General features: G+C 52.6%; 5 protein-coding genes across 5 annotated transcripts; 3 read left to right on the top strand and 2 right to left on the bottom strand.

The window, feature by feature from the left end:
• Positions 1–1,719: 1,719 nt before the first annotated feature.
• BBA_08069 (glycosyl transferase) lies at positions 1,720–2,883 on the top strand (the record flags this gene model as incomplete). The annotated part of the gene is made up of 1 exon (XM_008603166.1): positions 1,720–2,883. The coding sequence occupies one exon, from the start codon at positions 1,720–1,722 to the stop codon at positions 2,881–2,883; it is 1,164 nt and encodes a 387-aa protein (XP_008601388.1).
• Positions 2,884–3,138: 255 nt separating this feature from the next.
• Positions 3,139–4,591, bottom strand: BBA_08068 (WD domain-containing protein; the record flags this gene model as incomplete). The annotated part of the gene is made up of 6 exons (XM_008603165.1): positions 3,139–3,302; positions 3,402–3,446; positions 3,560–3,938; positions 4,016–4,254; positions 4,328–4,404; positions 4,470–4,591. The coding sequence occupies 6 exons, from the start codon at positions 4,589–4,591 to the stop codon at positions 3,139–3,141; spliced, it is 1,026 nt and encodes a 341-aa protein (XP_008601387.1).
• Positions 4,592–6,144: 1,553 nt separating this feature from the next.
• Positions 6,145–7,543, bottom strand: BBA_08067 (cyclin domain-containing protein; the record flags this gene model as incomplete). The annotated part of the gene is made up of 2 exons (XM_008603164.1): positions 6,145–7,479; positions 7,535–7,543. The coding sequence occupies 2 exons, from the start codon at positions 7,541–7,543 to the stop codon at positions 6,145–6,147; spliced, it is 1,344 nt and encodes a 447-aa protein (XP_008601386.1).
• Positions 7,544–9,039: 1,496 nt separating this feature from the next.
• On the top strand, positions 9,040–10,256 carry BBA_08066 (ribosomal protein L2; the record flags this gene model as incomplete). Its single annotated transcript, XM_008603163.1, has 3 exons — positions 9,040–9,961; positions 10,025–10,098; positions 10,152–10,256. The coding sequence occupies 3 exons, from the start codon at positions 9,040–9,042 to the stop codon at positions 10,254–10,256; spliced, it is 1,101 nt and encodes a 366-aa protein (XP_008601385.1).
• A 1,052-nt stretch (positions 10,257–11,308) lies between these two features.
• BBA_08065 (PAP2 superfamily protein) lies at positions 11,309–12,648 on the top strand (the record flags this gene model as incomplete). Its single annotated transcript, XM_008603162.1, has 2 exons — positions 11,309–11,478; positions 11,535–12,648. 2 exons carry the CDS (start codon positions 11,309–11,311, stop codon positions 12,646–12,648), a joined length of 1,284 nt encoding a protein of 427 aa, XP_008601384.1.
• Between the last annotated feature and the right edge of the window lie 160 nt (positions 12,649–12,808).

Genomic DNA, 12,808 nt, shown 5'->3' with positions numbered 1-12,808 from the left:
TATTGGGCTATTTTGCTTATATCTTTAATGGTAAGTGGAGGAGCTCGGTTTCTGAATCTCATAAATGTGACTGTTAACTCGCAAATTGTTTTGTCAATAGGCAAGTGTTTGATCTATACTTGTCCACGTGGGCAGCACCGGATCTTCAGGAACGTCCATCTTGATGGCGTCTCTCTGAGTTCACCAAGCTAAGGAAGAAAAAGCCGGCATCATCCCAAATTGCTCAACGCTGGGCTATGGATCATGATTTTACTTGTACGATTACGAGTCTTTGACATCTTAGCGAAACTGGGCTCAGCTCCTCAATTATTAGTAGTTGCTTAGCTTTTTCCGGACAGAGATGTCCTACCCTTGCCGTTTTAAGAGACTATTGGTACATTACTGGCGTGGATTTAGACGCAACGTTTTCATCACATCTAGGTACGTCGGGCGAGTCATGGTTTAAATCTTTGTGATCATACAGAGGTATGTCAGCTGTTGAAATAACCGCTAGTCCCCTTCCCTTTTTGCTCGATGACAGGCCTGGCCTGCTGCCTGCCGGCGTGACAGCCCAAAGCGCAGCGTGTCTCCGGTTCAGCCGCTCATTCGCGATGCGCCACAAGGGTCTCTTTTGCCAATAAAAGAAAGTTTGCTCTCCGTTCTTCTCTTCTAACTAGTTTAGACTCCTTGCCTTACTAGATAGACTATGCCAAGTGCAGCCTCGGCTGGCAAGCCACATTCGTGTCATCATAATAAGGGAGCCCCGGAACCACCCGCTTATCCCTACAATGTGGTAAGTCCAAGGTATTTCAGAGCAAAATCACCACCATATTCGCATATAATGCTGATCAATATTTTACGGAGTAGAGGCACTTTTTGTTAAGAAAGCGTCTATGCACTGCTTCTAGTCCAGCAACATTACGCGAATCCTTGCGACTTGGACGAATGGGGTTAATCGCCAAGCTCCCTGTTATGGTGGCGCATCCGCCCATTCTTTTGACGACATGCGGACCAGCACCATCGCCACGAGGGTCACGCATCAGGCTCTGCGTGGGATCCCTTTATTACGACAACCCGAATGGTGGCTTCATCCACCTCGGTGACATAATAAACCTAGTTTTGGTTTCTGTCGGCAAGGAGCGCACACTGTTCGGTATGAGGCTGAGCGCAAGGGACATGCACAGACAACGCCCGTTGGCTGCTTCTGGCCGAATCAAACTGAAAATGCTACGTCGATTTTTTTTTTCTTCTCTTGGCGCCACACTGACTACACGAAATGGAGAATTATGGGAAAATGAAATAGTCGTCCGAGAACAGACAGCCCGATAAGCGTCGACATTGACCCCTTGTCCCATTAGTTGATCAAGTCTAACAGAGATGACTTGCTGAGAACTATGCGTTCTGTTTCCACGCAGAAGTCCCATAAGGCGTCAACATTCCCCCCTGTTTTCCATTAGCTGATCAATTTCAACATGACTTGCGGGAAAGGTTTACGTTCCATTCCTTTCGAACTTTGGTCTGCTTTCTCGTCTGTCGTTGACTGTTCATTTGCCCTTCCTTTGTCCTCGACCTTCTCTTCATGATTTTCGTTGACTCCTTCCTTACTCTACTAAACGAATAACTTCTCTTCATTTCACTACAATTATATGCTCAGCTTGCGAATCTCGTGATGGCCTATACTTGACTCGACTGGATCACGCCCACGCTCGCACTCAAACAACTAACATATTCCTCCTCGCCATGAGATCCTCGATACAGCTAAATAGCACCGTTCTGGTGCTGTCGTGTCTAGGCACCTTGCTGTTTCTATCGCTCTTTCTCGGCCTTGGTCACGACTTCGTGCCCTACTCGCGCATCACGTCGTCCAAGACCGTTGACGACCACGAGACCATTTCCGAGCAGGAGCTCGTTGTCGACACGACGCCCGAGTACATCCCCAACACAGCCCACTATGTCTACATCCTCGCCAACGTCTCAGGCGACTTTTCCTTTGCCTTTTCCGAGGTACTCTCCATCTACGCCACCTCTCACTACTGGCGGCCTGACGCCATCTACCTACACACCAACGCACCCACCGAGGCCCTCGAGCGCGCGCGGAGTGGCGCCGCCGGCAAGTGGACGCAGCTTCTGTTCCAGGTGCCAAACCTACGCATCGCCGCCGCTACGGTGCCGACGCACGCGCAGAGTGGTAAGGAGATCCGCCTCATAGAGCACAAGTCAGACTTTGTGCGAGTGCAAGCTATACGCGAGCACGGCGGCGTCTACCTTGACTTTGACGTGCATCCGCTGCGCGATGTGCGCGTGCTCCGCGAGAGTGGCTTCCACGCCGTCACCGGCCGCCAGCAGGGCGCCGAGATCAACTCGGGAGTCTTCATGAGTAAGCCGCACAGCCGTATGATTGAGCTGTGGAGCGAGGGCATGAACGAGGCCTTTACCGGCGAGTGGACGGCGCATAGTAACGGCGTGCTAACCGTCGTCTGCGAGCGCCTTGTCGCCGAAGCCTCTGAGGTGCTCATCATGGAGCGCAACGCCTTCGCGCCTGGCAGCTGGAAGAGCGACGACACTGTTCGTCTGCTCGAGGTGCATGACGACGATATGTCAAGCCTCGACATGCTGTCGCCCGACGGCCACCTGCCCGAGTACGACGACGAGGAGCCCATGACCCGGTGGTCGGCGCCCCAGAGGCGGCCGGAGTGGGCACAGGACTGGTCAAGGACTTACATGTTGCACGCCTTCCACCACAACCAGGACGATTTTCAGATTCCAGGCTTCGATCGCATTACGCCCCGCTACATTCTTGAGCGTCGCAGCAACATGGCGCGCGCCGTGTACCCAGTGGCGAGGGAGCTGTTTGAACAAGGCCTGATTGACATTGACGATCCTTACAAGTTTCACACTGACTAATTACTTTTTTTGTTAAACCTGTCTTGAGAATCTGACGAAATAGAGCAACGGAGTCTAAGCGACGAAATGTATCATAGTACGAGCTTGAAAAATTCACTCGCGGTTTGTTGGTTGGTTAGTCTTTGAACACATTGTCTTCTTCTGAATCTGAAATCACGCACTAAACAAAGTCATTTGCTATTCTTATATTTTTCTTTTCAGTTTCGCTTTCAAAATATCTTCATATATATCATTTTATACTTTGAGAGACTTGATCTACTTCTTATCCACATCCACGCCTACAATACGCAGCACTCCTAGATCCGTATATGCCAAGCAATACCGAGTCGGAGCCCATGCTACCACCGGGCAGGAACCTGCTGTTTTGAATTTATGCACTAGCTCGCCCGTCTCAACATGACATACGTCCAAACCATTGCCTAGTCCACCGTTAGCACAGCCAAGTAAAGAGTGCCCAAGTCCCGGCAAGGCAAAAGAGAGCAAGATATATAAAAAAAAAAAAAATATGAAAAACGTACCCTCATCACTGCCCCCCACAATGTAACTGCCATCAAATGTGAAACCTATAGAAGCAGTCAGTTGTTCGAATCGTTTTGACACGTTGCCAGGAAGAAAGGGGCGGGCGCCATACTCAAACTCCTCACAGGTCCAGTCATCCTCGTCAGCGTGCGCGTACACAGCCAATCCGTCGTGTCCCACAACGCAATGACGGAATCTGAGCCGCCCGTCGCCAGGTACCGCGCCGAGGGCTGCATCTCCACCGTCAGGCACGACGACGTGTGCCCGCTCAGCGCAAACTCGCGCTTCGTCCGTCCCTGGTCCTGTTCCTGTTCCCCGTCGCCCCCGTCGCCCCCGTCGCCCCCGTCGCTCTCGACCACGTGCTCCAGGACCGGCGTAAAGGACGGGTACGCAAGGATGCGCGTGCGCCCGTCGCCTGTCGTGACAAAGACTTTGGTCCCGCTCCAGCAAAACGCAACCTGGTTCGTCTCGACCGGCTGCTGGTGCGACGAGATGGGTGTCGTGGACGTTGGCGAGAGCACGTGTATGATGTCGGCCTATGGCAGATTAGCAACAACGAGTACACATATACGTGCAGACACGGGAGTCGGCGCAAGGAGGGCCCTCTTCTCACCTTGTTTCCGACAATGAGCGTCTGTCCGTCTGGTGCCCACGCCAGCGTAAAGGCATCTCCGAGCCCAGACACCTCGTTGAAGCAGGCCTTGGTGCGCACATCCCAGAACTTGACGACGCCGTCGCTGCTGACGCTGCACAGCTCCGCATCCTTGGTCGGGTTGAAGGCAACCTTTTCAATAGGCGCGGCGTGACCTTTGAGCTCCGTTGAAAACTTGACGTGCGCCTTTTCAGGGTTCCCTTTTTCATTCGTACCTTGGTCAATATTTCATTCCGTCTCTCACTTTCACCCTCACATGAAAGCAAAACTCACAAACTCGCAGCGTCTTGCTGCTTGATCCTGTAGCTACCAGCGTCCCTAGCGGATTCCACGCGATGCATCTTAGATTACTATACAGTGTTAGCATGCAATCGATCGATTTGGGGGGGCGGGGACCGAAACCGCGTGAGCTTACTTGTTGGCGCCAGGCGCTCGTGATGTGTTGGGGTCCGAGTAGGGCTGGCTGCGCAGGCTGCCAAAATATGCAGGAAAACGATCCTTGGAGAGGCTCTGCCTATGTCGCAGGACTGGCGCCATGGCGTCAAGTTTGGCGGTGTTTTATCGGGTATATCTGCCCAAAGCGCAATGCTCAATCGCTGTTTACCCGTTGATGATGATAGAAAAGACGTCCAGAGTGCGACGTTGAGCTATGGTTATAACAGTAGTGCCCCACATAACGCGCGCCAAACCAGCATGACATCGTCGGCGGCGTACAGAAAGTTTTGAGTGGCTAAGGTATACAATGATGAAAGTGCAGAGATAATGAATGATGGTGGTTTAACTCTATCACATATGTCATTTTACTCGCGCAGAAATTTTTCCAACACTGGGCGCGTACGTAGTCAGCTTCGGCATATAAAGGTGCTTGACTTACAAGCCATGATGTATGTTCTACCTTTAGCTTAGTAAACTATATACTGTATCTTGAATAAAGGTAGTTGATTGACACTTACCCAGGATGGTTTTTTTTTTTTTTTTTTTGTACTCTCGTCTCTCTCCTCGTTTTTTGTGTTCGGGAAGAAGTGTTTGGTGCATGCTGATGTTGGGCGAGAAACGTGGTGATGCAGGCCCGCCACAACGTCCAGCCGTCTAAGTCTCTAATTTCTACTCCATACCACAGTTCCGTACCGAAGAAAGGTGTGTCAAGCATTTCATTGAATGTAAATATTCTGTCATGTGCAGTGGCTGTACAAATGGCCATTCACCTCTGTGTTTCGCCGTTGTGAGGTGCGCCAAGGCGCCTACCCTATTGCTGTCATATCAAGTCAACGACAAATGTCGCAGCCAGAAAGTCTCGCATTTTAACAGGTCAGTGCAATCTTTCACCGTCAATTCCTTCTTCTCTTTCCTCGGCCAAGGCTTAGTGAGTGAAGAAAATAAACTCTGCAGCTGATGCATCGCCTGGTCGCCGTATGCGGATGCACGTAAACAAACGGGCCCAGCCCGCCGATCACTCCCTGCTGAGCAAGTAAGCCGGCCCACGGGGAAACACAGGTTCAGCTCCCTCACCGATTTCAAAGCTGCATTTTTTGCTGTTACGCGGGCTGGCTGAGTAGGCCACCATAGGTAGTGACCGGCAGGTGGAGACTCGGGCCGAGGCGTCACAACAACAAAGCAACAACAAACAAATCAAGTAGTGGCAACGGTCAAATATCTATCAACAGCTTCATGTCAATGCATTTCATTACTCCCGAAAACGAGACCACCGTAGCCCGATTGCGGAATATGTACACTATTTCTGTCGCGATTCTGGCTTGCACCACGAATTCGGCAGACAGTCCGGCTCAACCAAATATCAACAACTCCAAAATAAATATCCGTTAGCCCTTTGCCAATGACTCCAAGCGCCTTGTATGAAATAATGGCATGAATTTGTGCCGCAAAAAAAAAAGTGTAAACAACAAAAAGGTATTGCTGGCGAGGAAATGCCGAATCATTCGGCCACAAGACTGCTCGTTAATCCAGGCAGGGTGCTGCCTTCATGTAGGGCCGGCGCTCCAGAGCGTGAGCGGCCATGCTATTATTATTGCCATGTAAACGCAATCCAATCGCAAATGCTATCCAGAGAGGTATCGAAATTATAGCAGTCTTTATTCGTCGATTTGATATATAGACAAGCTTGTGTCGGTGATGCCAAAGACAGGAGCGTTCTTCTTGGCCCATGAGCGAGAGATGATCGAGGCCTTGAGAAACTTCTTGTTTGCGTATTTCTTGAAAAATGCTTCATGTACGACTTGGCGGGCGAGGTAGTCGACCATGAGCTGCACAACTGGCTCCAGTTCTTCCTCAGTGTAGCCGGCGTAATGTGCGAGCGTATCGTCCCACTTACCACGGTCAAGCATCAAGCGGGACAGGTACATGGCAGCGGCAGCGACGTGGCTGGGGCGGAATGCCATGAAGCGGTGATCCAGAAGGCTAATCTCGGTAAGATACTTGCCAATTGTGCGAGACTGAATGTCATAGTTGTCTGCCTTGGACACGCGACGGAGAAAGTTCATGGGGTTGGGATAGCTGAGGTCGTAGTCGAGGGTGCTGAGGACAAAGCGCTCGGCACTCAGAATTTCCTCCTCCGTAAATCCGTCGTTTGTGATGCGTTTGAAGTTGCCAATGTAGGGAGAAAGGACCTCTTCATACTTGGAGGCAATGAACATGGCAGTGATGCCGACCAATTGGAAGTTGTCGAGCTGAATGACCTTTTTCGAGAGAAAGCGGTCGACAATGTTGACGGCGAGAAACAATGTCTCGGGAAGGAGATGGAAACGCGTGTGGACTTCAATGAGCCAGTCGACAAGGATACCACGCGTGCTCCACTCGAGCTCATCCTGATGCTGCATGTATTGAGGATTGGGAATAGACTTGCACTCCAAGTCGCGCAGATACTCAAAAATCTCAGTAGCATACTCGGCAACCATGAGAGGATCGTCACGGTCCTCATCGTCGATCTCGTCGAAGATGGGCCTGCTCTCGGTCTTGCTCTCGGTCTTCATGTCGGGTTTTGTTTCAGCAACAGGCTCCTTGGCAATATGCAAGAGGTTCTCCTTTTCCTGCTCAGACCTCTTTCGCTTTTGAGCGGTCCCATTGACGGAAGATCGCTTCTCAACGCGATTGGGCTGCTCTTTTGGGGCCGGCTTGGAAGCAGCACGCGCCGGTGGCTTCTGCGAGGTAGGGTTCGCCTTGGAAACAAAGGCCCCCTTGCCAGTAGGCTTCTTGCTGGCAACCGTTTCGGTCCTTGCACGGTTGCTCACATCGTTGAGCGCGCCGCGAGTGCTGGCCGCAACGCTGGCGGTGCGCTTGGTCTGGAGAGCACCCTTGGTGACTCGGCCATCGTCACCGAGAACAGCCTTGGCGGCCCTGGTCGTCATACGCGTGTTGCTGTTTTCGTCGTTCTCATTGGCGACCGCCGCCCGACGGGTTGTTCTAGCCGCCTGGGACGAGTCAGCACGTGTCATGATAAAAAAAAAAGAGAAGGACCGAACTCACAACAGGCATGATAATCTAGTATCTGCGCGTAGCACGTAACTAGATGCTATTCTGCTGGATTGAAACCGTTAGTGCCGTCCCTGATACGCGTCGAGATGGTGAAGGAGAGAGATAGAAGCAGGACACGGAGAAAAGGGAATAAAAGTAGGAAGCTCCCGAGACATTGGAGCGATGCAAGCTAGCCCAGAGCTGGTTGCCAACGCACCTTTTGGATTGAGGTTAGATGAGGTACGGTCACAACAGCGCGATTGGAATGTTGGCGTCGAGATATGGGTCCAAAGGTTATGCTTGAGCAGGTAAAAGGTGCCTCAGCCCAAAGAAAGATGCAAATGCGAATGCAGCAAAGAGTATCAAAAAGAGAGAGAGAAGTGATGGGCGGGCTAGAAGTAAATGGCACTGGTGAGTAGGGCGAGGGAGCGATGTTTATGTCAAGGAAATGGTAGCTTGAGGGCGTTGGAGGTGTTTTGACGGGCGGAGCAGCTCAGCGGAGTCTGGAGAGTAGAGAGCCAGGGAGAGGCGCGAGTGGGTGGCCGGTATTTAGGTAGAAAGGTACCAGCACTGTGGTGGACCAGGCGCGCCGCAGGTACGTACCTTTTGACGGAACACTGGCGCGGTTCGCGACGCCTCTTGGTTGCTTGGTCGCCCAGGCACAAGGTCCAGTGAGAAAGGTCAGATAGAGCTTTGTCCCACCGACGAGCGGGGATATGAGACGCTATCTGGAGGGATTTGCGATTCAACACGCTACCAAATGTTCAAGTTGAATCAGTGCGAGGTGTGTACGAGGCCGGATGCTGATGGTGTAAACAATGTCTAGTAGGCAACAATTCATGTAGGCAACACTGCCGTTCACTTTCTCAGCTTCTAACGATGGCTTCTTCCTCGCACAAGAATCAATACTCCTGACAAACAAGATTTTCCTCAAACCAGGGCTAGGGCGGGCAACCCGGTCAACAGGCGTACAGAAAGACGTGCTTTTTGGCGACAGTGGAGGCCGAACGAGGGCCGCAGACGACTCACAACGCGACAGTGGATGCTGCTGTTCGCGAGACCATGCAGCGAAGGTGCCACACGGTACGTACCGCCTAGAGTAGTAGCTTGTCAACATTGGCAACGGCCAAGCAACGGCTTCCTCATTGGCTTTCATTCTCAAGCGGGTCTACACGCACAACGCTCCTGTGGCTTAACGCGAACCCCGGCCCTCAACCTGTGGCGTAGCACCACGGGCCTGTGGCGCGAAATTGTTCGATCTCGGCAAAATGTTTTCCCATTTCTAAAACTTGAAGCTTCATTGCACCACGACGGACGACACAGCCATCAATCAGTGCCGGAGCCGCTGCCTGCATTGCAATTGAGCAACTGAGCTCGACCTGCTCTATTGTGCTGCTTCAGTCCTTTGCTGCTCTGTATTGCAGGCAATTGCTGCAGGAGCGGTCAATTGATTACTCGCGTTACTCTGCATTCACAACCTCCTATTTTAGATCTCGCCGCTCGTGGCACATTCCACGATGCTGCAACCACGACTTCCCACCCTGGCCAGGGCGTTCATTCGCTTTGCGCCAACACAGCTTCCGATTCGCAGCTTCGCGACCGCTGCCACGCCGGATTCGGCGCCCAGCATTGCCAAAGCAGCGTCGCAGTCCTCGACCATCCGCACCTACAAGCCCAGAACTCCAGGCGTGCGTCACTTGCGACGGCCAATCAACGATCATCTGTGGAAGGGTCGCGCACATCTGCCTCTAACGATACCGAAAAAGGGCCACGGAAAGGGTGGTCGCAACGTTTACGGCCGCATTACAGTTCGTCACCGCGGAGGTGGTCACAAGCGCAGAATAAGAATCGTTGATTTCGTGCGCAACCGTCCTGGCCCGCATCTGGTCGAGCGAATCGAATATGACCCTGGCCGTAGTGCACACATTGCCCTGCTCACGGAAAAGGCCACTGCACGCAAGTCATATATTGTTGCGGCTGATGGTCTGCGAGCTGGTGATGTTGTTCACAGCTACCGCGCGGGCATCCCTCAGGATCTGCTCAACAGCATGGGTGGTACTATCGATCCTGGTATTCTCGCTGCCAAAACAGCCTTCCCTGGAAACTGTCTGCCGATGCATATGATTCCCGTGGGAACACAGGTATTTTGCGTGGGCTCTGCCGCCAAGCGCGGTGCCGTCTTCTGCCGCAGTGCGGGTACCTACGCTACGGTCATGAACAAGGACGAGGAGACCAGGTCAGATGGTGTCAAGGTTGTGACTGGCAAGTATGTCGAAGTCCGACTTCAGAGTGGCGAAGTCCGCAAGGTCAGCAAGCAGGCGTGCGCAACAATTGGTGTTGCCAGTAATGTTCACCACCAATACCGCCAACTCGGCAAAGCCGGCCGTAAGCGTTGGTTAAATATTCGCCCAACGGTGCGCGGTCTGGCCATGAACAAGGGTACGTCCTCTATTTCCCCTTTCTTGCAATGTTTGGTTCCATGTGGCATCTAACGGCATTTAGTTGATCATCCTCACGGTGGTGGACGAGGCAAGTCCAAGAGTAACCGTCACCCCGTTACGCCTTGGGGCCGACCTGTATGTTTTCTCTTCAATAATTCGAACTCGCCCAGAGTACTAACTTTCCGCAGACCAAGAGTGGCTACAAGACGCGCCGCAAGAGCAACGTCAACAAGTGGGTGACCGTGCCAAGGCCACGCAACCACGGCGTGCAGAGGAAGAAGAGAACAGGTTGAAACATCTGACCAGGAAAAGCGGTGTATTTCTAGACGGGCATTGGCTCTGGCAGAGCCGTGTACATTATGTCCTGTATCATAGCCATGAAGTATCAGCATTGTTCAAAGGACTCACCGGTGCATATGCTGCGCCCCGTACTTGCATATGACTGTTTGCACAGTCTACAGTGGGTGTGCTTGGCTGTCAAGCTGTGGTCCGTTTGTAAGGTAGGTGCCTATGCAATAATCCTTTGTTGCACACGTGCTGGCAGTTTGCGCCCGCGACGGCTCCTCGTGCCGGCTGCCAGCTGCAACACCGAAACAATTTCTTCATAAGCTTCGCCAACTATCAATTTACCGCATCATCTTTTCTTCGTTTGTAAATTTTCCGTCTCGCTGTCATCTTGTCTTTTTTTTCCGCCCCTTATCCCGAGCCACAGCACACGATCCACTTCCGCTTCAAGCGACGCAGATTAAATATTGCGCCACGATGGGCGCTGCGCTGTGCGATTTTCAGCCAGGGTGTCGCGGGACTCGGGTGCGTAGGGCTCCGCACAAGCCAAACCTCCCTCAGCCCAAGAAGCAAAAAGGTGTCGCAGCAGCCGCCCGGTCTTGCCAGCGCGCAAGCGTAGGTGGATAGATTTTTGATTTTCGGTACTGAAAAGCTTGAGCTTGGCACTGTTGATTGGGTAAAGGGCGTTGTCAGTCAGGTATGCGCTGGGTCCTAATGTCTCGCCCACTGCGCCTTGTTCACACACAGCCTCCCCCCAGAGTCCGCAGTGGATTCCACTTTGCGACCTAATAATGACTTGGCCGACATGACATGACCCTTTCAGGAGGTCTTGGCTTACCATTGCATTGCCATAGCCCGATCGCCGTCGCCAGCTTACGTTGTCCGCTAGCCGCTGACTTTCCTTTGATCCCTATATTAGTATTAGCTTCCCACCGCGCCCGAACCTGCAGAGTTCCACTCACGTCACTTGAACTGTTCTGGTGGTAAACTCTCACCTCTTTCCGGCCGACGCGCCGGAGTCTCTTTTCCTTCCTAGCAACTCATGCCAACGTACGAAAAGATGGCGGCCACAGGAACCGCCGCAGCTCTGCGACAGCAGTTTTCGATCCCTCTTATAGCGTCGTACATTATCGACTGGATTCTTCTCGCCGGTCTTGCAGTCGGCTCCTATGTTCTTGGCAACATCAAACCAAACTTTCGCAACTTTTCGCTCGCCGACCCGAATATTGCGTGCGTGCCCGTTTCTTGAAAATGGTTGGTTTATTCTGCTAACGAAGTTTGCGCAGCTTTCCTTTCGCCGACCACGAAACCTTCTCCAACAAGCTTCTCTTTGTCTGCTGCGGCGTCATTCCCGTCATTGTGGTGCTCGTCGTGACCCTCATCTTCGTTCCCGGCGGCACCGTGCCCAAGGGCACCCCCGCTCTGCTCGTTTGGAAGCGCAAGCTCTGGGAATTGCAAATCACTTGGCTCGGCCTGCTTATGGCTGTCGGATCCGCTTGGTTCTTTGTTAGCGGCTTGAAGAACATGTGCGGCAAGCCACGGCCCGACATGCTGTCCCGATGCAAGCCCGACATGGCCAACGCCGACAAGTACATTGTAGGCGGCTTCCAGATTACAGGCGCGAACGGACACCTCTACTCCGCCGCCATCTGCACCGAGACGGACGAGTCCAAGCTTTGGGACGGCTTCCGTAGCTACCCCAGCGGTCACGCCTCGGCCTCGGCCGGTGGCTTGATCTACCTCTCGCTATTCTTAGCGAGCAAATTTGCCGTGACACTTCCCTGGATCATGCCTGGTTCAAGTGACAATGCTTCTTCGCACGGTGCTTTCCCTTCTCGCCTAGGACAGGCGGAAGCGCGCCCGCAAAACGGCTATGAGGACGGCCACGATGCCAGCTGGCCACTCAGCGCAAAAAGGAGCACCAATGAGAAAATCCAAGGCGCGCGCATGCGTGCCGCTGCTCCTCCCGTTTTCCTACTCGTCATTACCCTGGTTCCATTCTGTCTAGCAATTACCATTTCTGCGTCACGCTGGTTTAATTATCGCCATCATGGATTTGATATTCTGTTTGGTTTCCTCATTGGCACCATCTGCGCCATCTACAGCTTCCGCTATTACCATATGCCGATCCAGGATGGCGCGGGCTGGGCCTGGGGCCCCCGCAGCTCTGCACGCGCATTCTGGGCAGGCGTTGGTAATGTTGGCTTTGTCAATGCCCGTTCGGACCATGTGGCCGAATCTGCCGACATGCAAGCCTATCCGCCGACCGCAGTCTCGCGCGGTGGCAACCAGCGCTCCGTTCAGCATCCCGAGGCGACCAGCCAGTACAATGGGCAATACAGTGCTGAATATGAAGATGTCGAGTTGCAGAGACTTAACCAGGGCGATAACCGAGTCTAGTTGTAATTAACCCGTCGTTCAGCAAAAGATATCCCCATGAATTTATTTTCAATGTTTGCAAGATGTCTTTTACATGCACAGTTGTGAAAATCTATTGCAGGAAAACGTATATTCATTGATTGCTACCATGCCAATTAAAAAGACGACCCATAAAACGCCA

Source organism: Beauveria bassiana (genome assembly GCF_000280675.1).
Source record: "Beauveria bassiana ARSEF 2860 unplaced genomic scaffold BBA_S00030, whole genome shotgun sequence".
In the NCBI taxonomy this organism is placed as follows: domain Eukaryota; kingdom Fungi; phylum Ascomycota; class Sordariomycetes; order Hypocreales; family Cordycipitaceae; genus Beauveria; species Beauveria bassiana.
Note: the sequence above shows the minus strand (reverse complement) of the source record. Positions and strands in the feature narration are given on the sequence as shown.